The sequence below is a fragment of the Odocoileus virginianus genome, chromosome 7, assembly GCF_023699985.2.
Source record: "Odocoileus virginianus isolate 20LAN1187 ecotype Illinois chromosome 7, Ovbor_1.2, whole genome shotgun sequence".
Classification (NCBI taxonomy): domain Eukaryota; kingdom Metazoa; phylum Chordata; class Mammalia; order Artiodactyla; family Cervidae; genus Odocoileus; species Odocoileus virginianus.
In genome coordinates, this window is record NC_069680.1 from 63,401,139 (window position 1) to 63,428,162 (window position 27,024).

General features: G+C 49.6%; 1 protein-coding gene across 18 annotated transcripts in view; it reads right to left on the minus strand.

Annotated features, from left to right (window-relative positions):
- The window catches only part of CAMK2G (calcium/calmodulin dependent protein kinase II gamma), a 54,968-nt gene that overhangs the window by 5,852 nt on the left and 22,092 nt on the right, over positions 1–27,024 (minus strand). For 2 of the 18 annotated variants that reach the window (XM_070470849.1, XM_070470863.1), the window contains exons 6-19: positions 25,992–26,064; positions 25,742–25,844; positions 25,230–25,313; positions 24,698–24,792; positions 24,018–24,140; positions 20,585–20,668; positions 20,269–20,311; positions 17,694–17,756; positions 15,730–15,773; positions 7,592–7,624; positions 5,033–5,101; positions 3,866–3,910; positions 2,379–2,427; positions 1,062–1,175 (exon numbers count right to left, since the gene is read on the minus strand). In XM_070470849.1, coding sequence (XP_070326950.1) covers positions 1,062–1,175; positions 2,379–2,427; positions 3,866–3,910; positions 5,033–5,101; positions 7,592–7,624; positions 15,730–15,773; positions 17,694–17,756; positions 20,269–20,311; positions 20,585–20,668; positions 24,018–24,140; positions 24,698–24,792; positions 25,230–25,313; positions 25,742–25,844; positions 25,992–26,064 — 1,022 coding nt within the window. The remainder of the gene's footprint in view (positions 1–1,061; positions 1,176–2,378; positions 2,428–3,865; positions 3,911–5,032; positions 5,102–7,591; positions 7,625–15,729; positions 15,774–17,693; positions 17,757–20,268; positions 20,312–20,584; positions 20,669–24,017; positions 24,141–24,697; positions 24,793–25,229; positions 25,314–25,741; positions 25,845–25,991; positions 26,065–27,024) is intronic. The other 16 variants (XM_070470853.1, XM_070470851.1, XM_070470850.1 and 13 more) reach the window with 16 other exon arrangements.

Genomic DNA, 27,024 nt, shown 5'->3' on the forward strand with positions numbered 1-27,024 from the left:
CGCTGCCAGGGTAAGGGAGGCCTCAGGCTAACCCTGACCGGAGCCCCAGGCTGGCCCAGGCCACGAGCGAGAGGCTGCAAGACAAATGTGAGCGTTAGAACAGCACAGCCAAGGGGCGCGGCTGGGCGAGGACAGTGCAGCCAGAGGTACGGAAGCACCGGGCCCCACAGGCACGAGCACCATCAGGAGGGCGGCTCGAGGCGAATAAGCCTCGAGGTCAGGGGAACCGCAGAGCTTCATCCACTCTCTAAAGGCAAGCAGGTATGTGCACACGCACACACAAACACACACACACGCCCTCTCCAACCCCACCAAGCCCGTCTGCAAGACCTGACTGGGGCCCTACGGGTGAAGAGGCTCGTGTTTAGAAACTCTAGAAGGATCGATGGTAGGAGGGAAAGAAGCAGACAAAGGCGTCCTCTACAAAAACACAACTGAAGATGTAAATACGAGCTACCACTAACCAGCTAAGCATCATGGCAAAACATTCCACTATCCCATTTATATTTCTGAGGTGAGTGTCATTTTATTACCACTTTACAGATAAAGAAACTGTAGCTCCAGGAGGTTAAGCTACTTCACGCATTTTTGAAGGTAGTGGAGCTAGATTTAAACTCAGGTCAGTTTCATCCCGAGCTCTTAGTATGATATTATGCTGAGCCTCAAGAAGCACCAAGGGGAACACGTTTTCTTGACTATGAGTTTCTCCACCGCCTCACACCCACTACCATGGACCTGACTTCTGACTCCACCTTTCTTCCCGCTCAGCGCTGAGACAAGGCCCTCTGCGTATCCCACTGGCTTTCTACTTCTTCCCTCCTGCCACATTCTTCCACCCACTTTTCTTCATGTCTTTGGACCCCGGTCTCAAGGACCCCTGTCTGGTCTTAACAGCACCTCCAATCAGCTCCCCCACCCAGCAGAGGCTGAGCTCCCGAAGCTGACTAGATGGACAGCTGGGCTGGGCTGACAGCTCTGGGGGGTGGGTCGGGGGGGATCCCTGAGGGGCTTCAGGATGAGCCAGGGAGACGGAAGCCAGAATGTGCCTCCCTCACACTTACTGGCTGAGGAGCAGAGAGAAGGCTGGGGCTGCATGCCTGCAGAGGGGGCTGTCCTGTCCCGGGAGCTCCGTCCTTCAGGCATCGAGCTGCCATTCCCAGTGCGGAGCGGGGCAGCTAGCCAGCCAGGGCAGGGCAGGGCAAGGCAGAGCAGCCAAAACAAACAGAACAAGGCAGGTGAGCGAGCAAGCCGGACAGGACCCAAGCCCGTGGCACTGAAGAACCGAGGCAAGGCGATGCCTCGGGTTGCTGTGGACCTGGGACCACGTCCACGCTGCCAGAGAGGCCTCCCAGCTGAAAGCCCCAGGAAGGGGCACAGACCTGGGTTTGCGGCTTCCAGAGGAGCCTTCCAACAGCCTGTACAAGGAGCCCTGCTCCCAGGGAAGATGATCTAGGGACCAGGGCTACAGGGTCAACAGCCCGGCAGTGAAGGAGCCGCTTACTCTGCCAGTATCGCCAGAACTGAAATGACCTAATCTCAATCCTGGCAGCCCTGAAGGCACTGTTCTTTACTGCCTTATATGTTTATGCTTTTTCTTCTTTTCATGATTGCCAAAGGTTTGTTTGCTCCCTTATTGCCCCGGGTGTGCTCTCTTAGCTGTGAGTTGCAACATTCCTCCGACTTTTCTGAGAACTTGGCCTAAGGTCACTTACTGAAGGCAAAGGGAGCAATCCCAGGAGGCCAAACCAAAAAGCTGGACAGAGATTCACAGTGGTCTGGCCTGCCATGCCTTCCCACATCCCCTGGCACTCTGGGCAGACCCAAACTTAAGCTGGTGGTCCTCACGGGACCACTGGGGCAGGGCCAAATGTGGCTCTGACTCCGTCGTCACTCATGCCAATGCTTTGTGACAAGAGTGACCCACCTACCCCAATGTGTCCAGGACTGTTCTAGTTTTAAAGCCCAAAGTTCTACATCCTGGGGAATTACCTTAGTGCCCGGGAAACTGGGATCACTGGTGACCTTATTAATGGCTCATGACATCTGCAGGCCACCTCTGCGGGGACTCAAGATGTCCCCGATCTGGGATATCACACTGTAGCAGTGATAAGAGCAGCTCTCTGAGCCCTGGGCCTGGACAGGCTCAGGAAAAGCCCTCGTTTAACTCCCCTAGACATGGCATCAAAGAAGAGAAGCAACCTGCCCAGCCCAGAAACACGAGACAGGGGCCTCATCCCTGGGTCCGTGGAAAGTAGCTTTTAGGCCAAACCCTCTCCTGGGGTACAAGAAGCCACCAATCTCAGTTCTAGGGGCAGATGAGGCAGGTGCCCCCTTCGGACACTGCGGGGGCCCCTTCCCCACTATGGGCCAATACCTACCTTTGAGGTCCTCATCTTCCGTGGTGGTGTTGCAGCTCTCTGTGGAGCCCTGTGGGCCAAAAAAAAGAACAAGTTTCTACAAACTCAGGCCCTTGGAAGCCAGGGGAACCAAGCAGAACAAAAGCAGAGTGCATGTTCCTATGGGAGCTGCAAGGAGGAATCAGACCCTTGCCATGTGACTCTTATAAAACTCTGATTCCCAAACACCCTCCCGAGTCTTCCCTAACTCAGTAAATGTACCACTTATCCAGTTGTTCAGGCTAAAATCTGGAGGTCTGATTTTATAATATGCTGATGCCTTTCTTTCTTCCCCTCATGTCCCAATTATCCAATCTAAAACCGAATCGGTCAGTTCTACCTCCAAAATAAATTGCGTCTTACCTCTTCTCTTCCAATGCACAGCTACAACCCGAGCCCAAGATACTAACATCTGGCACCTGAACTCCTACCGTAGCTGCCTGGCCTCCCTGTTTCCATACTTGCCTCTTCCCTAAAGTTCTTGCCCCATAACAAGGCCAGAGCTTTTTGACGTGTAAATTGGACTCCATTACTCCCCTGCTAAGAGCCTCTAACAGCTTTTGTTGCTACTGGTAAAAAATACGAACTGACCAAGCAGGTCCTGCCTGGCCCTCCAGCTTCACCACCCTCCTGTCTTCCTCTCCTTGCTCACCATGCCCTGAGCTCTGATTTCCTCTGTGCCAGGCCCGGACACCTGCATCCTCACTGTCTAGGGCACTCTGCCTCAGGGTCTACATGGCTGCCACCTTCCAGTTGTTTAGTGTTTAACTCAAATATCACCTTCTAAAGGAGGCCCTTCCTGACCACTTAGAGGCCCCGTTCATTCTCTATTTACTTGGTGACATTTTCTTCATAGCACTTATCGCTACTGGATTTTATCTTACTTGTATAATTTTTGGTTTATCATCTGCTTCCCTTACACCTGTGAAGAGAGATTTCCTCTTGTCACCTCTGTAAACCAGAGCTGAGGATGGTTCAATAAATATTTACTAATGGCAGTGAAAATAAGGAGACAAGGATATTGAGGGCATCAAGGAGAGAGGCGATAGAGAATTAATGCTCTAGGATTTGATTATGTTTCTGCCTCTGTTTTACTAGCTCATGTTTACTCTAATTTAAGCTTCACCAGTCATGGAGGAAGATTCTATTATTATTAGCATCCCCAATTTTCAGATAAGGAAACTGAGGTGCAGAGTGGGAGGGTGACTTGTCCAGTGGTCCAGGGCCAGGATGCAAATGCAGACCTGTCTGCCTCTAGAGCCTGAGCTCAGAATCACTGGAGTATGATGTCCTTCCCAGGAACACAGTGACGACAAGCCATATGCTGCCCCCAGCCTGGACTCTGCAAACACCCTGGCCCCTAGGTGCAGCCTGTAGGCTGCCATTTCCAGGACCCTGAGACCCTGTGACCCAGCCCACCTGTTTCCTGCTGACCTGGAAAACAGGAGGCCAGCTCAGGAGCCACTCACCTTGATCCCATCGGTAGCATTGTGTACCACGGTGGTTTGTGGCTCCTGTGAGAGAAGATAAAAGTTACCCTCCTGGCTTGGGAACAGACCCATGGCTCTCCCCTGAGGGGCCCCAGCCCTTGAATAGTGACCCTATGATGACCACTGAGGCCTGCTCGCCAGTCATTCTTACACAATACCCTGGTTCAACTGGGTCCCAGGCAGCTGGAAGCCCCGGGTTTAGGGGACAGCATTGGCTGATTGGGAGGAGAGGCCTGGTACTTAATGGAAGCAGGTACTGGGGAAGCTGAGGACAAGGGCTCCTGCTCTTAGTTCCAGCCAGACCTGAGTGTCCTTTCTCCCAAGGCACAAGTACACTGGAGCAGCTGTGGGGCTGAGGGCACGGGCTGGGCCTGGCCAACAGTGTTCATCGGGGGTGTGTGGGAGACAGGGATACTGGGAGAGTGGACTGAGGTCTCCCAGAAAGATTCACAGGTGGCCCTCAGCGAGTTGAGCCCAGACTGCTGCCTGTTGCACCCACCCCTGCCTCTCCCCAAGTTCCTGTCCTCAGCAGGCAGCTCTGGGGGACAGGGTGCAGGAAGGAGGAGTGGGGGGGGGCAGCACCGGTTCCCCTCCCTCTCTCCAAGTCACCCCCCTGCTGTCTCTACTTAGCCAGCAGCAGAGGGGGCCCTGAGAGCACGTGGTGCCCTTGACTGAGCCGGGACAGAACTCAGTCCGCATGGGGGCTCCCCAGAGACCTCAGCACCATCTAGAGGTGGGGGACTCCAGCCCCACTTCCTAGTCATTGCTTTGTAAAGGAGGGGCTGAGGCAGATTTTCCAAGGAGGCCTTCAAGAACTGAGGTACAGAGCCCAGCGAAGCTCCTACCCTCTCCCTTTAGAAGCAGCTCACCTTCCCGGCCCCCCAGCAGACCCATTTGGGGCTGGGAGGCTTAGCTGAGAGCCCTGATCACTCGTCCCCACCAAGAGCACTGGGAACAGGAGCAGAGTTCTGCCATGCAGGAGGGAGCACGGCCAAGCGGGACCACCAGGGGGCAGTACACAGAGCCACCTGCTCTTCAGGGAGAGCGGGCGTGGCCGGGGGCCTGGCAGGGGGGCGAGAGAAGGAAGCGGGCAGAAGCGGGGAGGCAGCCAGGGGCAGGGGCGGAGAAGCCGTAGTCAGGAGGTACCATGGCCGTCTGCAAGGGCGCAGGCTCTTGGGCTGGGCTTACGAGACTGTTTTTGTTGTTGCTCTGTGGCTGAGACAAGAAAACAGATGGTTTAGTTCCTCTAGAGTCACCAAAGTCACTTGGATTTGACTCCCAGACCTCCCTTGTCTCCCGGCCTGGTCCGGAGGAGCTAGATCTGAGGTGGGCTAACACTCCTGTAACATTCTGGGGTAGGAGCAGTGGCTGGATAGATGATCAGAGGAGGTTATTTGGAGGGACCCAGAGACCTAGCCCTGGAGGCATCCTCAAGGTGGAAAGAGCCCAAAGACTTGTTTTAAAGCATCTCTCCAGAAATCTTTGCTGATGCTAGGTGCCCTGTCATTGTACAATCATACTTCACCCAGAGAAATTCAGGATATTCTCACTTTATAGGGGAAAAGAAATGCAGTTTATAAGAAAGCAGAACAAAATTCAGAAACTCTGGGTCCCCTAACTGTGGGAGCCCCCTGCTGCCCTTTCAACCTGCATTTCCTGCCCCTTACAACACTAGACTGAAGCCTGATCTGAAGAGGAACAAGAAGAGAAAGAAAACCTGGTCGAGGAGATGGCATCCACAGAGGAAAGGGGTGGAATTTGACTCTGGATACAAAATGCAACCACTGACCCAGGGGAGCAGATGCAGGGCTGTGCTGTTGGCCTGTTTGCCTGATTGATCTTAGACGTGATCAGCTGGGAACATGGGCAGAGCTCCCAAGAGCAGCAGGGGAGTCCAGGTGGATGCTGCGTTAGCAGTCCTGCTGCTGCTGCTGCTAAGTCGCTTCAGTCGTGTCCGACTCTGTGCGACCCCATAGATGGCAGCCCACCAGGCTCCCCCGTCCCTGGGATTCTCCAGGCAAGAACACTGGAGTGGGCTGCCATTTCCTTCTCCAATGCATGAAAGTGAAAAGTGAAAGTGAAGTCGCTCAGCTGTGTCCGACTCTTCACGACCCCATGGACTGCAGCCTACCAGGCTCCTCTGTCCATGGGATTTTCCAGGCAAGAGTACTGGAGTGGGGTGCCATTGCCTTCTCCAGTCAGCAGTCCTAGTCCTTAGGAAACAGGAGGCTGCCTACAGGCCAACAGCAGCAGACCACCAGGCTACCTCCTTGCCTTTCAGAATATTACACTGAGTGGCACAGCAGGGGAGGTGGGAAGAGGATGGCGAGGAAGGAAGGAGGCTGATCTCCAGGGAAAGGAGTCATACTGATGCTCCCTGCCTCTTACAATCCCCTAACCAATAAATATGCTTAGTCTCTCTAAGAGTCCCTGTGGAACTGGGGGCCACTAAAGGAGCAGCCTGATGCCTATGAGTTCTCCAACATGCAGACACACAAATGTCCAGTGACCATCAATGTGCATGGTGCCAATGAGGGCACACTGGCAGCTAGGACGTGCTTTTTCTCCCCCAGAACACATCCAGAAAGCTATCCAGACTGTCCCACTTCTTGCCCAGAAGCCTCTTTTGTGGCCCCCTCGGACCACACCCGAAGCTGTAACTTGCTATCAGTGGTTGAGATGTTCCCAAATCTGAGGCTCAGCATGGAACCTCAAGCCAGGCACCAGGTGCTTTAAGACTCTGCTCAACTCTGCAGGCTGGAGAAGGGGACCCCAGGAATAGACAGAATGTGGGTCTAATCTCAAAAAAGCTCTGCTCTCTTCCATATCCCCCCGAAAGTGCAGAGCCCTCCTCGCTCAGCTGCTGACATGGACCTATTCGGGGCTGATTGAATGAAGCCATTCTGTTTGCAAAGCTGAGACAAAGACCCTGGCATGGGGTAAGGACTGTATCGTGTCTGTAAAACCTGCCATATCTGCGGAGGGCTGGGATGTCACCCAGGTAGCCCCACCTCTGGCTTTAGTATTGAGTTGGCCAAAAAGTTCATTTGGGTTTTTCATGACACCTTATGGAAAAATCCAAATGAACTTTTTGGCCAACCCAATAGATGTTTCATAAGGATTCAGGCTGCTGCATTCCACTGGGTGTTCTGTGTCCCTTGAGAAAGAAGACGAGCTCTGCATTCTTTCAGCTGGTGCCCCTGTGGGTGGGGTGGGAAGGACAAAACACTGGGCACAGCCGGCTGATGGGCACCAGCAGAGGGAAACGCCGCAAGAGTGAGGCTCAGAGCCTCCACCCGGCTCCTCCGCACCCCACATGGAGGCCCCCTGGCTGCCGATCTGTAGGAAATAGTGCTTGTGCCCAGGGCCTCTCCTCCTGAGCGACCATAAGTGAGGGTCTCCCCCAGTGCTTGCCACCTGGCCCCGAATCCCTACCAGATTTACATCCTGCCCTGGGGCTGCTGGGGGCAGTCCAAGCGCAGCAGCAGGGAGTGCCACACCACTCCTCCCAATGCCTAGTTCTGAGGCCGCCAGGTGACCTCAGGCATCGGACCCCGCCTGGCAGGACAGCCACACCTGCCCGCATGGCACGGACATGCAGTGAGGATGAGGGAAGCACACGCACGTGGCAGCGCGGGTTTGCGTGGCCGGCAGGCGGGCGCAGGCAGCATGGGGCGGGCGGACGGGTGGGCAGGCAAGGCTCACCATTAGGTGCACGCTGGAACTCGACTTCCTTTTCTGGACACACCACAGCAAAAGGGAAAGAGAAGGGGAAAGAGGAGGTAAGAAGAGAAGCACAGAGACGCTGCAGGTTAGTGCGCCAGCGTGGGCTCTGCCTCAGGAGGAAAGAGGAAAGGAGGAGACCTGGAGTCCAGCACCAGAAGGGTTAAAACAGCGTCTAGTTGGAAAGGCACACACATCCGGACAGGCACACACATCCGTCCAGATCCAGAGAGAGGGAGAAAGAACTTCGCTGTCAGGTTCACAAACACTGAGTATATTCTGAGGTGTCTCAGCTTTGCTCTGAGAAACTTCTTTAAAGGAGATTAAGTCACAGGTCTTAGAGTAAGTAACATTTCGCTGCAAATTTATAGGTTTCGGCTTATCGAGCTCACCTATAGGATTATTTCTGTCACTACTAGGTCTGCCTGAGATTTGAGTGAACAGCTATCAGGTAAAGAGCCAAAGCTACTCTTAAATCATGCTCAGCTTTAACAACGCTTCACTTCTGAACCTGAACTTTTTCACTGCACCTCTATAACTTTTCAGATAAAGATGTTGGACTTTTGAAAATCATTTGACAAACATTATAGCTTGGCACCCATTTCTGTGTTGGTATGGCCAGGCTCATTTATGAGATTTCAATGTTTTACTACATTTTGAAACTAGGGGGCAATGAAACAACAGGAGTGCAGGTGGTTAGAAATGCAGTTATCACATGGACACAAAGATGCCAACCACAGGAAATGTTGAAAGCATGGATGCTTTAGTCTCAACTAGATGCTCAAAAACTTTATGTTCAGATATGAAACAAGCACAGAAAAATAGACTGTATGGAACACTGAAAATACATCTCAGAAGACTGTGTCTAAAAGTTCAAAGGTAATTAAGAATTTTATCATTAGCTTGCTGGGAGACAGAAGTCCCCTTTGAATATGTCTGTCTGTCTTTTGACTTGCATATTCATCTAACAATACCCAACAAATGCTTGTTGAGGACTATTCTAGGCATGGTGAACACAGATAGATGTTTCTGCCCTTGAGCAGTTGACATTCTACTTGAGAAGACATTTTTGAGAATGTCTTTTTTTTTTTTTTTCCAAAAGAAGGGGACTACAAGTATTTAAAAGAATGGCTCACAAATTAGAAATATATCTAAGGAAAAAGAAAGTCTAAATATAATGAAGCCTCTTACTTTTAGCCTTTCATATATACTCACATAGGAGATTTTACTTCCAAATTATCCAAAAAGGAGGGATTTGCTTTACATTCATATATACTTATCACTTTATCCAACCAGACGGGTTTGAAGGAAGGTCTGTATCTTATTTATTGTGGCAATTTAGCAAAATATCTTAGAGTTAACATTCGATCAACAAATGTTTGCAGAGTTAAACTGGGTTTGTTGATTGTTGACTGTGGTTTTCCCCTGGGTTAAAGCAGAGCACAGGCTTCTAACTCGCCTGGAATCCCAGCACTGAAAACTCTGCAGGGGCCCAGCCCAGGGCTGGTCTTGTCACAGGCCATGCAGGTTGCTTTCACTCACATCTTGCCTTCACTTTCTGCCGTCTGCTTCAACTGATGAGGAATAAGTTCCCAATTTGCTCCCAACTGGCTCTCTTTTTCCTAAACTGCCCTGCAGGAAAACCCAAGGTAATCCTTTCTGCTCATGGCTTAGTTTCTACCAGGTGAGCAGACTTCTTTCCATTTCTTTCTCCCATTCCTTTAGGGCTTTGCCCGCAGTTGTGCATAGCTGGCCTCCTCCCCTGCAGCCAGCAGCACTATTTAATTTCCAGATCATTTTTTTAAAGAACCACACCTCACTTATGTTTAACAATTAAACATTAAAAATTTTAAAGCAAAAGAAGGTTCAAGCTTCCGTCCCACACTGAAACATTCAAACAGTACTTAAGGAAAAGAACAGGACCTCTCTCCCTTTTCTTTCTCCTCCCTTCCTCTCTCCCTTCTTTCCTCCCTCTCTTCCTTCTTCCTTCCCTTATTTCTCCCTCCTTTTCTTCCTTCTCTCTCCTTAAAGACCGGACGGGCCTTCTGGCCTGGGACCAGTGGAATGCACAAGTTCTCCTCCAGGAGAAGTCTCTCCTCTTAAGTGGCTCTGCTCCTCCATAGACCCTGGATCACTGGCATATACTTTTGAAGAAACCTAAGCAGAACCTGAAGTCCCCAAATTCAAATGCACTCAAACCAATGCTGATACCTGAGAGCGTCTGTGAAAGCTTCTGGACAGCAAGAGAGAACTCTCCCTACGGGCTCCCAGCAGGAACTGGGGAGTGGGGTGGGGCTGGGAAAGGAGGATGGGGTCGAAAAGAAAGGTCTGGGATGCTGACAGCTCAGGATCTTCTGAGCAGCTTCACAGGTCTCCCTCATGATACAGATTATCACCTTGATGTTCAAGAAGGCCCAGAAAAGCAAAAGCCCCGCATACCTTGCCTTGTCTTTTCCTTCCGCTTTTGCAGTACTTTTATCCAACCACGCTGTTCATTATTATATACTTATTCCCGATTATAAAAGGACTGCAACCACATTACAAGCAGCTTGGAAAAGAGGGGAAAAAACACCCAGAGTCCTATCACTCTTGCCAGTCTTTTGTATATCCAATTTTAAAATATCATTCTAAAAAAAATAAAATAAAATAAAATATCATCATGAGCTGTATACGAGTTTATCATTCCTTTCTTTTAATACCTTACTTTAAAAATAAATAGCATCTTAATTTTTATTCTGATTATCAAAGTAATACACAGTCTAGGTGAAAAATGTAGAAAATACAGAAAAATATATGAAATAAGTTTCCAAATTTCCATCACCCAGTGAAGCTACTATTAACACTTCAGTGGGTTTTCTCCTGGTTCTTTTTCTATTCACACATTATACACTGAATATAATCTAAAAAACTTTGTTTTTTTAAACAAAATTTAGACAGTAGTGTATGTACTGCTTTGTACCTCATTTTTCCACTTAAAACATTTCTGTCATTATATAGTCATAAAAATTAATAACTTTGTAATGGTCAATTAGAATTCCCATAATTATTTAGTCATTATCTTATTGGCTTTTGATGTTCCCCAAGTCATTATCTTGTTAGCTTTTGATGTTTCTCATCTTCTCATGGTTATAAATAATGTCACATTGAACATCTTTCTGCTTTCAGTTTTCCCGTATTTTGAATGATTCCTTTAGGAAAAAATTCCCAGAATTAGAACTAAAGAGTAAAATAGGAACACTTTTATGGCTTTTGACACACAGGCTGTTTTAGGAGGGGGTCATTCTGATTTACACTAGTACCACAAACTTAAGAGTCAAAAAATGGGGACTTCCCTGGTAGCCCACTGGTTAAGACTCTGCCCTCCCAGTGCAGGGTGCACAGGTTCGATCCCTGGTCGGGGAATTAAGATCCCCCATGCTGTGTGGTGTGGCCAAAAAAAAAGTAAAAAGTGATACCACATTTCAACCTGTCTCTGACACCAGTGAGGCTAAACATCCACATTCGTTAACCCATGCTACTTCCTCTTTTCATATTGTCAGTTCATCTTCACTGACCATTTATCTGTCAGGGGTTTTTAGGGGGTATTCTTATTTATTACAGAAAGCTCTTTTGCATACAAATAATATTAACTCATCCCATCACTGGGCTTCCCTGGCAGCTCAGACGGTAAAGAATCCGCCTGCAATGTGGGAGACCTGAGTTCAATCCCTGGGTTGGGAAGATCTCCTGGAGGAGGGCATGGCAACCCATTCCAGTATTCTTGCCTGCAGAATCCCCATGGGAAGAGGAGCCTGGTGGGCTACAGTCCATGGGGTCACAAAGAGCAGGATATGACTGAAGCAACGAAGAACAGAATATCCCATCACACCTGCTGAGAATATTTTCCCCAATCTCTTATTGGCCTTTGAATTTTGGTTGGTCATGCCCTTCTTAAAATCTTGCATCTTAGTTTCTGGTCCCACCTCTATATTTAAAGTATTTTCCCAAGCATAAAACTCATTTATGGAGCACTCGATCAGGGTCAGACCCTGGGCTAGGTTCCCCAAAGCAATTTAACTGCTGATTCTGTTTGCCTAGCCTGCGTTTCTGTGTTCCTGTAAGGACTGGCTTTGCTGCACACTTCTGTTCTTCATCTACCTCTTTCTCCATTTCCTTTGCTGATTCTTCTTCCAGCCTCTTAAAAACATAACCCTCAAATTTTTGCCTTTCCCGGACTCTTAAACCTTTGTGTGCTTTGGATTCATATGGAGGAATGGAATGAGTCGGATTCTGCCTTCCACCCAAGGCTTTCTGAATCGAAAGTCCAGGCTGGGCCCTGGCATCTGTGTATTCTACTTAGCTCCTTAGGCTAGTCTTGATGGCTGTGCCTGAGGCCAGGATCTACAAAGTTCTGCTAGAAACCTATCTGTTAATGACACCTTTAACCATCCTCTCACCAGTGCTTTATTTCAGCTGTCAGTGCTTTATTTCAGGTCCTATTTTGAGCAACCACTCTTTGCTTCTGCCATATAAAAGCTAACAGAGTTCCCAGAATCATAATACTGTTTCAAACTCGTGTATCTTCACATGTGCTATTCTCTCCGCCTGGAATGTCTTTCTCTTCCCTCCCCTTAACTTGGCAAAATCCAACTAGTCCTTCAAACTCAGTTTCCTGTTCTGGCTCAGATGCTGGTCTCTCTGCTCCCCAGTGACTATCCTGCATGCACCTCCCTCCTTGACCTTAACAGACCACACCAGAACTCGAGGTTTCCCTGTCTGTCTCCCACGGTGAACACTTTAAAGGATGCATCATGTTGCTGCCGACCCAGAACTGGCTGAGTAAGTGGACTTATGAGATTCACTCATGTGAGACACCCTTTGCACATCCAGTGTTGACCTCCCTGGGCTATACCAGCTTTAACGACCTCTCCACCCATTCCCTGGTGGTCTACTCATTGAGAATCCGCCTGCCAATGCAAGGGTCACGAGTTTAATCCCTGATCCGGGAAGTTCCCACATGCCAGGACTAAGCCCCATGTGCCACAACTACTGAGCCAGTGTTCTAGAGCCCACGGGCCACAATTACTGAGTCTCTGTGCTGCAACTACTGAAGCCAATGCGCCTACAGCCTGTGTTTTGCAACAAGAGAAACACTGCAGTAAGCCTGTGCACCGCAACGAAGAGTAGCTTCTAGTAGCCACAACTAGAGAAAGCCTGTACACAGCAGTAAGGACCCAGCAGAACCAAAAATAAATAAATCTTAAAACAACAACAAAAAAGATATTTCCACCCAGATCTCTACCTGTCTCTCAGTCTCAATGTGGTTCAAAAGAAAACATCTCTTCCCTCTGAAACATTCCTTCACTACTCCCCATCCCAGTAGAGATACCACCATTTCTTTTAACAGTCCTGAAACTTTGATATTACCTTTGATGGGTCCTCTTTTAACCCCTGAATCCAGTGGGAACATCCTTTGCCACACATCTTATCAGGGCTAACGTCTAATCCGAGCCTGGCACTAATGGGCAGAGCTAGACCAATGACCCATAGGCAGCACCTATGCCAGCTGGTTGGTCTGTGCTCCTCTGGTTAGTTTGAATATTAACTCTTTATATTTCTCATCATCTTTACTTCACCCTATACCCAGACTATAGTAAGTCCTAGTTGATACTTCTGTGTCTAGCTCCTACTGTCAACTTAAAAAATGCACCATGTGAGAGTTGTGAATTAAGTTTTATTTGGGGCAAAAATGAGGACTATAGCCCAGAAGACAGCACCTCAGATAACTCTGAGAAAGTGCTCCAAAGACGTAGAGGGGAAGGTCAGTGTATGTGTGATTTTGGTAAAGGGGAAGTACATGCAATCAAACACATATTTCTTTTTTTTTTTTTTTTTTTTGCAGAAGGTTTCTGCTAGTCACGAGGAACACTTGTCACCATGAAGGATTTTAGTGGTTTTCTAGACATGGGAAGTTTTAAGAATGAATTGGGCTCATAAAATTGGCTCTTGATTATATCTAACTATCTGAAGACCTGTTCTGCCAGTTTTAACCAGAGCACAGAGTGCCTCATTTCAGCTCTCCACCCTGAACTCCTTTCAGGGGGTGTTGAAAATTAGTAGCCACAGCAGCATATGATTTAATCCTTGTAGAGGTAGATGGGAAGTACCAATGGCAAGTGTCAATTTGTGGTTGACACTACCATCCTCTATTTACCCTGACACACTTAGCCAAGTCTTTCAAAAACACCACTCGTAACCTTCCTGCTCAGTGGCCTTCGGTGTTTCCTGTGGTCTAACACACAAACCTCCAATTTCTCTGCCCAGCCAGACCAACCCAGCTGTGTTTTCTGTATCCCTGTACTCCATGTTTCAGTTGAGCAGAGAACATCAAGATATTTAATAGAACCTATAAAAATATTTTCTTGTTGTTCTTAAGTTACAAAAATAATACATTCCCATTTTAAAGAAAACATGTATACAAATTAAAAAAATAAAGGTGTGCCTTCCCCACCCTGCCCTTGCCTCCAATCCCATTTTCTAAAGGCAATCACTGACTTGGGTCCAATCTTCCTACATCCTTGTAGCTTTCTCCAATAAGTTTCTTCTGAAGCTTCTTGGACTGAACCATCCCTTGTAGGGTCCATATACCATTCAGTGCTTAGCTGATTCCAGGTGTGTCCACTTTCCTTTTCAATTAACCTTGCAACTTCTTGAGGCTGAATGAAATCTGCATCTCCTCTTATACCTCTTATGTGCCCCTAGCACTGAGCCTCTGATAGGTATTTAATAAACACTCTGAAGACAGATTCTAGCTTCTCCAGAAAGACACATGCAAAATCTCTAAATGTGACCACCTTTCCCTAGGGATTCCTAGATGGCTCAGTAGTAAAGAATCCACCTGCCAATGCAGGAGACACAGGTTCAATCTCTGGGTTGGGTAGATCTTCTGGTGTAGGAAATGGCAACTCGCTCTAGTTTTCTTGCCAGGATAAACTATGGACAGAGGAGCCTGGCAGCTACAGCCCATGAAGTCACAAGAGTTGGACATGACTGAGCAACTAGGTTCACATACACACCTTTTCCTAACTTGGCTCCACTATCCAGCCCACAGCCCTGAAACTGAGGGGCTGTCAATCAACCCCAGCTCTATGGCAGCAGGGGTGTGTGGAGCCCAAGCTCCCCTCCTTAGGGCAGAAGTACACGGAAGCTGGCATGCAAAGAATGAGAGAGAAAGGAAGGGATGGGGGCAGGGAAAGGGGCACAGGTCTATCTCAGCGGGGAACATAAGATCCCAAGGAAAAGTCTCATTTAAACTTTTGTCTTAATTTAAAGGTTTGCATGATAATGGTTTGAACTTCTCTGCGGTATAAGTTGGTAGGTTTCAAGATAGCATGAACTCCTATCTATCTCCCCAGCCCAGGGCGCTTTCTGCCCCCAAAGCATCTAGGAACACCTTGAGCTTTGTGTGGACCCCTCTACCTTGGCCAAGCAGGCACCCTCACTGAGACTTCCTGCTTATGGGGCCCAGTCCCTCCTCTTGCGTTGATCCCCCAGAAAAGTTTCCCTCACCAAATGAAGACGAGCTGTGACAAACAAGTCCCTTGCCTGTTTCTAAGGCACCTGTGCCTTGAGACAGTTCAAGACGCTATCCCTCAATGGTATTTGAGCTGAGTTCTGGAAGTGCTTTGGAGATCAGAAAAAAGAGAAAAGGATAGTAGCTTCAGGTGCCAAGCCTTGTGCCCTGAGTCAACCAGGAAAACTTTGCTTTCATTTGATTAAATGGGTTTGTGCTTTAAAAAGAAAATAAGATTAACCAATAACCTAAAAAACCCAGACAGTCAAGCCCTGGAGATAAAACCTGTGTCTGGAAGTCATGTTCAGGATTCACTTCTAGCAAACTATAGTTTGAATCACCTCCCCTGAGTCTTTCCAATCAAGCTAGGGTCAGGTGAAGCACGTATCCCTCTGCCCTCCCAGGCCAGTGGAACCTGCTGTTCTGAGCACAGAGGTTTCTGGTTTAAAGCAAAAAGCAAGGATAGGGAGGTTCTTGGGGGGAAGGAGTGACGAAGTGCCAAGGAGTCCCAGGAGTGACTTTTTGGGGAGAGGGGCCACACTTGGGCTGGAGGAGTAGAGACACCTACCTTGACACCGCCGTCCGACTTCTTGTTCAATAGGCTTTTGGCAGCTGTGAAAACAAAGAGGAAAATCAAGTCTCCTGCATGGTATCCTCTCCTCAACCTGAAGTCTGGCAGCTGGATCCACAAGAGACTGACATGTTTGACAAAGGGGCCAGGAGTCTCCTGAAACCCCTAAATGAGGCCCTTCCTGAGGCCCCAGGGCAAGAAGGGCATCTCAGGTGGCATCAGACCTGCAGGGTGGCACCCCAGGATCTCCTCTGCCATGGAAGAGGACTCAGCAGAAACAAGGACACTCCGGGCTTAGGAGAAAACCACAATCAACACTGGGGCTGCCTGGGCGATTGGGAACTCTGCCTTCAACAGCTTCCACCTAGGCCTGGAAGCAGAGTGCCAGGGTGAAAGGTGAGGGCTCCACCCCTAGATGCCATGGAAATTCTCAGGACGGCCAAGCTGCAAGGATGCAAGACATCTCCTGAGTGTTCTCAAGAAACAAGAGTGTCATAGTTCACGAAGGAGACCAGACGTGGGAACAGACAGACACAGACACGGAGACCAGGAGCACCCACAGGAGGGCTTTGCCGGGGGGCTGAAGCCTTGACGGGCAGGTCCTCAATGCCACCCTTTCCTCGGAGTCTAGTCTCTGGACCCACTGAGCAGAAAGGACTGGGCAGACTCTAGCCAGGGACAGGGTGATGCTGATGAGCTCCACTAGGAAGGATGGTGATGTCTGTTGGCCACAAAGGCCACAGGAAGGTGGCAGGCAGTGGATAGGAGATTCCAGGGAGAGGGGATCAGTCCAACTGTCTGATCCACCCTGACTCTGATGGGCTTGCATCTTGGGTCTACTGCTTACTAGCTGTGTGAGTTACCTAACCTCTCTGAACCTCAGTTTCTTTATCTATAAAATGGGATCATGGCATGAAAAGCACTAAGCAGAGTGCCTGGCACATAGCAAGCACTCAGCAAGTGTTAACAACGGTCAGTACTGCTGCAGTGCTTTCCTTCAGGTGGCCATTCCTACCCAAGCTGGGTCTCCCGAGGGAATCACAACAACTCTGACCTCCACAAACAGACTTTGGTTCTATCTCCAGTTAACGCTGGGGTGATCTGAAAAAAAAATTTTTTTACTGTGCTTACTACTATGTCTGACCAGCCACTGTGTTAAGTGCTTTACATACATCAAAGTTCTCAACTCTGACAGCCCATTAGAATCAGTGGGGAATTTGGAGGGAAAAATAAAACAAAACAAAACACCTTATGCCTATCCCATGCCCTAGGGATTCTGATTTTATTTGTCTGGGGTGGGGGGTCTCAGCAACAGGGATATATTTTGGACAAGTCTTCTCCTACAGGCAGCATTGAGAGCCTTAGTCAAAAATGATTTTAATTGTTATTAGCTCCATTGGAGAGATGAGGAAACTAAGGCTGGGAGAGCTGCTGTGACTTGCTCGGGGTGAGGCAGGACTAGGATCCAAACCCAGGGACGGCTGTCTGCACAGCTTCTGCACTCTATTGCCTTCCAGACCCAGACCGCACAATTTTGAGGGGCGTGGCTTCCCAACAGGTGGGGCGGGGCCTACCAGTGCGGCTGAACCCTAGTCCGGGCGCCCAGTGCAGGTCGCGGCCAGGCCAGGGCTGTCTCGGGTCGCCTTGGCCGCAGCCCTCACAGATAGGCCAGGCTGTCAGGCGGGCGGCGCATTGGGAGGAAAGCCTCCTGCTGCCCAGCTCCACGTCCCCAGGCTATTGCCTCCTGAGAGTTGGCAAGCGCCCAGCATGCACGGCTGGTTAGGGGGCTCCGTAACACCGAGGCGCTCGCAGATGCCAAGTTAGGTGGTCCGTCTGGCATGCCCATCTCAGCCCGCAAGCATGGGACTCGCCTCCCTGGTGAACGGGCCTGGCATGCTGGCCCTCCTGGTGGGGTGGCAGGGAGCCGAGGCAGGCGGTCGGGGAGGACTCATGCCACGTACCTTGCCCGGCCAGGCCGGCGGCGCTCGCGGCAGGCGAGGCGGGGGCGGAGCTCTGCCTGCCAACTGAGGGGATACAGTCTCTCAGTGCACAGAGCTGCCGCAAAGCCACGGGGGCCAGTCAGCAGCGAGCATGCCCCAGCGCGAGGCGCAGGAACCCGCTGCCGCTGCGCACAGCAGGATCCGGGCGGCGTGGCCAAGCCGGCCGAGCTGGGGGAGCGGAGGCGCCGGGGGCAGGCTGGTGAGCAGGTGCAGCCAGTCCTGCAGCAGTCTGGGGACCTGAGAGGGCCAGGCTCGGACAGGTCGTGGGGAAATCCCGGGGCTCCACCTGTCCCACGACCACCTCAGGTGGAAGGTCTGCAGGCCCAAACCTGACTTGGAGAGGGGTGGCCGTCCTTTCCGAGGCAGCCCAGCCCTAGCTTAAGGCTGTGAGGAGCCGGAATCTCATCTGCAGACCTTCCTCCCGAGGGGACCTAAAGAAGGACATTTTCAGATGGCAGCCCTTTCCTTCGCCCACATTCCAAACAGTAGAGAGATGGGCACCTGGAGCCCGGGGAGGGTCTGTGGCCCTAGTTCACTGATGCTCCACATCCCCCAGCTTCTCAGAGACACAGGTCACTTTCCCTCCTCAAGGCAGGTGGCCAGGGAAGGCTGTATTTCACAGTGTTCCAAAGGTGTAGATGCCCAAAAAATGAGCCCCCAGAAAGAAAATCAAGGCTGCTAAAGCAATACATTCTAGAAGCCCCGATTTCACCTTTCGCCAACCTGCTCGAATCCAGGGATAAGCTGAACTTTCTACTTGGGATCAACTCAGAAAACAGCCTCATTTATTTCTGAAGAAGCACACAAGTGCCCTTTCTTCTTGATTATACCTGTACATACCTCTTTTTAGAGAAGTTTCTGGAGACAGGCTCTGTCTTCACCTGTCCCAGAGTCAGGGCAGAAGAGGTTATCCTGGAATGCTTGCAACATTTTTTTGTTTTTTTTTTTGTCTCTTGAGCCAGGGCAAAGTGAGTGTGAAGGCCAGACAGAGTCTGAGCCGCAAGGGCAGGAGGCTCCTTAGGGACCAGTGAAGGTGCTGTGTCCTAACAGAGACCGAGTTCCTGAAACTAGGATACCAATTTCCTGAAATGGACAGAAGAAGCTGACGCGGAGGCTGTCTCATGGCCGGGCACATGCTATTGATTTCCTAGCAGCCTGTTTCACGTCTCTTCTACTCAGAGCGAGAACAGATCACCCCATTCTAGGGTGGGCACAGAACTGCCCTTGAGCATCCTCTCGAAGGGCTTTCTTAAACCCAGAACATAGAAGCTGTAAGCAGAATTAAGACGACCAGAGGCCCGAGGAGGGACAACAGCTCCACCTCTGCTGGAGGTGGCTCACTGTGCCCGCCTATCCCCATTTGTAAGGTGAATCCAAAACACAGCCTTTCCTTCATGGAAAAGGCTGAGCCCTGGCCAGGGTCACAGGTCCCTCTGAGGAGGACAGTCTCCCAGCTCACTGTCTAGTCCTGACCTTCCGGGGCCCTGTGGCTTGCAGTCTAGAGTTCATGAAACCCCAGAGGCAAGGCTGGAGGTTACCAGGAACTACTGGAGCCAGGCCTATGGACTCAAGTTCAAGGGGCAATCTCTGCCCAGGGGGCTGTCCTCCTGAACCTCCTGCACACCGCACCCGTCCCCCCACCCCGCACCATGGCTGTGCAGAGGGAAAGCAAGGGAAGGAGTCAGGTTAAGAGAAAGCAGGGGAAGTCTTGAACCAAACTAGTGGGGCTGGCGGTGAGGGGGAGGGAGGACCAGGGAAAAAGTCAAGTTGGGAAGAGACCTTTCTGTCTTTTAAGTCCTGTCATTACTCTTTTCCTCACAGAAAAGCCACGATGCTTCCCAACTGAAGGTGAACAATGATGGGAAGGCAGGGGGCGGGGGGGAGGGCGGGAAGGTGGAGTGTCTTGCATCTTAAAAAGAAATGTCAAGTGTGATTTACAAACTATTGGTCCCAAGTCTCCCAATTCCACGTATGAATTTAAGCATGTTCCTTTCCCTCCATCCTGCTGACCTGTTTCTTCATTTTTACGGTTAGTATCTCAGAGAAATTTTAAGCATAGTCACTGTAAATGGTTTAAACATCTGGAATGATTTCTATTAGTCATTGCTACTTGGACACAACGATGTAGATATCGTCCCAGTTGGCCAATTAATGGGGGTAACTGGGAAGATTCACTCTATCTCATCCCTTTCTTTTCCCAAGCACATCCTCCGATGCCCTTGAGACTGTCTAAAATCTTAAAGTGCTGAGAGTCTTCAGAGAATTAAGAATCCCCAAGGACAATGTAAATGGAAGACTGGGCAGGTTACTCCTTGTGAGGTTCTAGGAAATGCCGATTATAAACCTGAAGTCAAGTAAAGTTCCTCAGAATTTCAGGTTACAAGACTCAGCTGTAGCAGGGCCTCCAAACAGCATCCTCACCATCCTGGTCAAGGTGCTGCCTGAGATACCCAGCATCGGGATGGCATGATACCTGGCAATGGCCCATCCTGACCCACTCACCTCAGAGAATGAAATGGCACAGCTGAACACATACCTGAAAAGTTCCTGGAGACAAGCATGGTCGTGAGGATGGCACCCTGGAAGAAGAAAAGGGTCCTGTGAGTTCCATCAGGCTCTCCAGAAGCATGCTCTGTTCTCAGGCAGAGGGCAACTGCTGCCTAGGGGCCCTCCTTGGGTACAATGTTCACAGCTCAGCTCCAGCCATGAGAGACTGTCCCAGTCGGCCAATTAATGGGGGTGATGACTGGGAAGATTCACTCTATCTCTCCTGTTGTGATGGGGCAGGGGGTGCACTGCCAAAAGGAATGATTTCAGGACGCTGGCAGCCTGGCCCAGAAGGCACAACTCACCTTCAGTTTTCTCCGGGCATTGAACTTGCGTAGGCACTCCACTGTCTCTTGACGATGCATCATAGATGCCACCGTGGACCGTTGCTGGAAGCCAAACAGACAGGCCTGTGAGCCCCCAGGCACATCCTCTGCCCCCTACCATAGTCCCAGCACCAGTGGCCTCGTGCTCAGCCACCCCAGAGTTGCTCCAAAGATAAGATGAGGTCATAGATGTGAAAAATGCTTTTACAATAAAAGCTCTACCCAAAACTCAAGGTTATGTAAGGACAATAATTTGAACATGAAAACACCACCGGTAATAGATGCTGGATGAGGGTGCCTGAGAGAGCATTTTGATCTTCCTTAGGGGATGGAGGCTATGGAAAGGGTGAGTATTCTGTGTGTTGTGATCCTCACAGTTATTCCTTCACCTACTATTTAGTGAGCACCTAATGCACTCCAGATTCTGGGCAGTGAGAAAACAGGAAGGGGTCCTGCTCTCTGCAGAGAACATTCATTCTTTCCAAGAGCTCCTCTCAGCAGCCCCTACAAGGTCCTAAATGAAGTTGTGATGTGAGAAACTGAGGATCTTCACCTTGAAGCATCAATTCTCTTCACCATTTTGGATGTGAATTTTTCTTCAATGTATTACTGCTAACTTTTAAACAGAGTCCCTTAGACATGATTTACATTTCCCTGATAACTCAGGGTCAGCAATACAAGCATCAATTATTACATAATATCCTAATACAGAGGTGTCCTCAGGGGCTACTGAGATATACAGGATGATAGGGAGTAGGGCCCACAAACATGCCCCCAGAACATACTATTCCCACAATTCTTGAATACCCATTTTAAGTGGCTCATCCCTTTACTCTGCTCTTGTTATATCTTGGCTAGTCTGCTAGAAAAATAAAACCTACAACATGTAGCCTGGTGCCCACACCCCCACGGGACCACCCTGCCATCCTTGCCCTCATCCCTGGCTTCTCCCTTTCCTGGTTCCTGAAGCAACTCTCCCTTCTGTCGACCTTCTGGAGTGGGGTGTGTGTGTGTGTGTGTGTGTGTGTGTGTGTGTATCATATTTCACTTCCTCCTCCAAAGTGTAAACTTCTAAACCAGAGAAATGAGAGATGATCGAGCAAGAACTTCTTCAGTTCCAGCCTTCCCCCCAAAAGCTGATTTTCACCCCTCTGCAACCTAATCCCAGGTCTCAGAAGCATCACCCCTCATGTGCTGGCCCCCTAACCTGGGCTCCAGAGCCCCTCTCTTGTGCTTTCCAAACACTGGTTCTTCAATTAGCCTATGTGAGTGTGTGTGTGTGTGTGTGTGTGTGTGTGTGTAGTTTTTTTTACATAAAACAAGTCAAATTATCTTCCAGATTAGTAGATAGGACACCTTCTACAGGTCTCACATTGAGCCAAAATTTAGCCAATATTTTAAACCCTTTATTCTGGATAATATTCTGCTCTGCAGTCAACATAATATAATCAATGGCAAGATTTTAAAACTTCCCCTGACTCATCCATCTTCTCTAGCAGTATCATCAGTCTCTCTGCCTGCACTGCCTCTTTCAGTGAAATAATGAAACAATGCTTCTAACTGGTTACAGGCAACAGGCTCTCTTCCATCTTTATCATGGACTTTCTGAAGCATCTGATTACAGACCCTCCCTTCCTGAGACCTCCTGTTTCTTAGGATCTCCTGATCTTCCTTCTCCCATGGACATTCTCATTCACAGTCCCCTTTGCTGGCTCCTCTCCGGGCCACTAAATGCTAGTGGCCATATTTTCTCTTACAACAGCCCACAGTAACGATTCAATTAGCAGAGAACCAATCCCATCTATTTCTATAGCCCCAACACCATCCATACAGAAATGACCACAACCTGTATTTCTGATTTTTAACTTCTCCATACTTCTAATTCCCCACAGGATGTCTCCAGCTGGAGGCCCTCATACTTAACATGTATGAAACTAAAATCATCATCTTTTCTCATAAAAGCGTTCCTCCTCTAGGTTTCCTCTGGGTCAGTGAATGATACAACCCTCCAGCTCAGTTACCAACTCAAAACCTGGCAATTCCCACAGTTCTCTCTCAAAAGACCTTCACTTTCCAAATCCAGTTGGTCACAAAGTCCTTTTTATTTTCTCTCTCAAATATCTCTCAAATGTGTCCACTCCTTGCCACACCACCTATCCTATCATTACCCTTAGCTGAAACCTTGTCTGGCCTTGCTTAGACAACCACAACAGTTTCCTTAGCTCTCTCTGCCCCTGCCTCTTCAATTCCATTTTCTACACAGCTTCCAAAGTGATCTTTCTTAATTGCATATTTCATTCCCTCTTTGAAGCTCTTAAATGGTTCCCTATGCTTTCAGAATAAAACCCAAACTCCTTAGGCAGAAACTTGTATGTCACTGGAATCGTTTTTGGCTTCGTTCTTTTATATTCCTGTAGCCCTACCTTCATCTACAACCAAACTACTTAACATTCTTTAAACTCACCGTAATTCCCCATGTCCACTCACCTTAGCCCGTGCTAACCTCAGTCTGCAGGTTATCATCCTGGGGAATTTCCCGTAATCTGCCGAGAACCAGGACAGAGCTCACCTCCAGGCCTTCAGCAATCCCACTGCCCACCAGAGACGGCAGGGGCCCCTATACACTCGTTAGATTTTTTTTTTACGTACTTGTCACATTGCACTGGTTGCCTGCTTGAGTGCCTGTCTCCCCAGATCATCTCTGAGATCTGTGGGGGAAGGCACCAGGCCTTATTCATCTTTGTATCTCCAGCACACAGGGACCAGCAACAAAGAGGCATTCAGTAAACATGAAAAAGAGCAAATAAATACATGCATCACGGTTGTCAGGAGGCCTGACTATAGCAGACCCTGTTTGAAAAGAGATATTGCAGCCAGATAGAACTTTACACAAAAACAGAGCATGATGGTGACCCACACCGGTAGTCTGGGGGCTCTCCTAGGACGAGCTTTGTGACTGAACTTCAGAAGCTCTTTTTTCATTGCTCACAGGCCTCTCTTGTTTATTTGTTGGGTCTCATCACCTTCCCATTAGAGTTGTCTGATTTGGGATCTGGATATGCACCCTAGGCATGGCAATTTACTTTTGAGTTCCGCTGGCTGCTTTCTGTCATCAACCGGAGTCTGCAAGGGTCAACCTAAGCCCTCATTCAACAGCAAAACTAAGTCATACCTGCCAAATGAGTAGGGGAAGGTCACAGAGAGGCCAGTTACTTCCAATCGCTTCCCTGGCTTCTCGTGGTGACATTTGCTGCCCCTGGGCCCCACCCAGTCCCCTGTCCCCTCTGCAGCGTCTTAGCTCAAGGCCCCAAATGATTATTCTCTAGTCACAAGAAGGAGGGTAAAGACAGTGCTATGAGCACGTTGAGAGCTGATATCCTGGATCTCCTTGACCTCGGGAGAAGACACTTACACAGACCCATGGGTGCTTGAGAGCCTGGTCGGCTGTGATACGCTTTGCGGGGTTTATGGTCAGCATCTGGTTGATCAAGTTCTTGGCTTCTGGAGTCACTGTGTCCCACTCTGGTGATGGGAACTAAGAAGTGGGAACAGGAGAAGGAGGGATATGAAATCTGTGCACCTTATACCCCTTGTAACCAGGGTTACAAGGTTAACCCTGGTTAACTATCGAAAGCTGCCTAGCACGAAGTGGGCTAAAGCACTGGGTATCCCAGGACCTGAGTCAACTTACAGACTGGGAAAGAAGAACAGAACAATCATGGTTAGAATGCCAGAATATCACACCGGGGGACCCTGACATCTGGTTCAAGTCCATCTCCCTACGAGGAGGAACCCGCTGCTCAACACTATGCCCAAGGCCCCACTGCAGTGGGAGGAGCCGCCACACTTCTCACCTCGATGTCACACGGTGCACTACACAGCCACGAATAACAGAACAAAGGGCTTTAGTGGACTCCGTGATTTTACAGCCACCAACAATGGCTGTGCAAAAAAAGCTGCTCCCTGGGACAGGTGGTGACAAGAGTTGAGGCCTATATGGTCCTCAAAATCCCTCACACTCCTCACACTCTACAACATACTCAGCACACCCCCTTCCCCCGGACAGAGGGGCAGGAACAAACTGGTCCTTACATCATAGGCTCCAGCCTTGATCTGCTGATACAGCTTGTGCTGATCCTCATCCCAGAAAGGAGGGTAGCCCACCAGGAGGATATACAGGATGACCCCTACAAGACAGAACACATGTCACTGGGGTCAGTCACCTGCTTTGCTGAAGAACCAAGAAAAGCCACATGGGGCTCTGAGCCACCCAGAACGTCAAGGACCATCCCAGAGAGAGAGGCGGATGGCAGCCGACAACGCTGTGCCACTGTGCGTCACTCCCCACGTCACCACGCCATGTCTGGGATTTCTTCAGGCACAACCCACCCACTAAGGCATGGGTAAATCCCTCTTCGAGAAGGAAACATCATCATCATCTAGGAAGCTGGGGAGGAGGTTGTGATGGGAACAGCCATCCCGGGGGACACCAGAGCAAATGCTGTGACTTCACATATACCAGATGCCTGTGGGACCCGCAGGGAATAGCAATGCCTCTTTCTTGTCATCGCTGGAAGTTGAGCGCCCTTAACACCAAAAAGCTGAGTGTGTGGAATGGGCTTACCGCAGGCCCAGATATCCACAGGTTTTCCATAGGGATCTTTCCTCAAGACCTCAGGGGACAAGTAACCTGGGGTGCCAGCAAAACCTGTAGCGGAAGAGAGAGCGGAGGCACGCTGAACCCACTTTCTCTCTCATTAAATCCACATCAGCAGTTCTCCCCAAGTCCCTTCTTACTCCTGTTGATTTGGCTACATAAGCTCTCAGCACTTGGGCAGCAAGAGACAACGGGCTGGGCTTCTTGTAGTGCCCGGAATCTAAACCAGAGGGCAAATACGCGTGCCTTAAAGGAACTTCCATTGTCCCCGGAGGCAGCAAGAATGCAGTGCTGACAGCAGCTAGTCTCACTGTACTGCGTCACGGAGGGCCAGGGGGAGCTCTCTGCCCTCCCTGCCTCCAGTCTCTGAGGAGGCCAGGACCATTAAGGGTCTGGCTTGTAGTTCTGAAAGAGGAAGGCAGATCAGGAAGAGGAGGAAGGGCGGGAGCTGCATTCCAGGAAGACGGGGTCACGCTTACCAAACCAAGCCTGTTGCTCCCCCTGTACTTCGATGGCTAGGCCAAAATCAGCCAGCTTGACGGCAGCACCCTTGCATTTACTCGCCAGCAACAGGTTCTCAGGCTGTGTAAGGAAGACAGAGAGCCTCGTGAGGCACCAATCCCGCAGCCCTGACGAACTTAGCTTGGGACCATGCAGTACTATCACCTGGCACCAGGTGGCGCCAGTGCTTCACAAACAAGAGGCAAAGGGGACCCGGGCAGTAAGTACCTTCAGGTCCCGGTGGACGATGTCGTGCTGGTGGATGTGGTTAACACTCTCCAGAATCTGATGTATACAGTGGCTGCAAAAGCACGAAAAGAAAGGTTAGTGCAGGGTTAAACCATCCACGACCACATGCTGTAGACTAAAGCACTTAACTCTGGGTCATGGATTCACACAGAATCACTGAACGAGGAGCTAAAACCTTGGACTTTGGACACCATCTTTCAACCTACTTTACGAAAGAGGAAACTGAGGCCCAAGCAGACTAAGTGGTTTGTCCAGGGTCTCCCACTAGATAATAGCAGAGGACAGACCAGAACAGGGTCCACCAAGCCTCCTTAGATTGTGAAGGCTCAGCATATCCAATTTGTTTCTAAGAAAGAATACCTCAGACGCCTGAGAAAGAGACACCATCCAACCCCTTCCTCCTTTCTCTTTCCCCCTATAGTAACTGTGTTCTTGGAGAAGAGGCTTGTGGTGGCAACTCAGGAAGGATAGTCCAACCAAGCCTAAGTTGTTTTGGGGGTAGGTAAACATTTATCAAGCACCTATAAGCATTGGCCTGGGTATCACACCAGCTGTATAGGGGACCCTGTGCTGGCCCTGAAGTTTATCATCTTGTAGGGGAGAGAAAATGAGTACACAGGCATCATCGAGAAATAAGACACTTAAGAGAGTTCCAAAGCGGCCCCCCAAGGAGCATTTCTCATCATGCTTTTGCACAGAAGAAGACAAACTAGCATAGAGTCACAATGGGCTGCTGATTCTCAAATTCTCGAAAGCCGTCCACCTTCCAAACCATCCTCCACGCCTGTGGTCAACTCCCGGTGGAGTGCACCAACAGTCCAGAGCACTGGTGAAAACCAGAGGGTGATTTCCGCCCCCAGGGGACATCTGGCAACACCTGGAGACACTGCTGGTTGTCACCACTGAGAGGGAGGGTGCTATTGGCATCTAGCAGATAGAGGCCAGGGATGCTTCTAGACCTAGAATGCACAAGAGGGGCCCTCACGACCAAAAATGATCTGGCCCAACCATC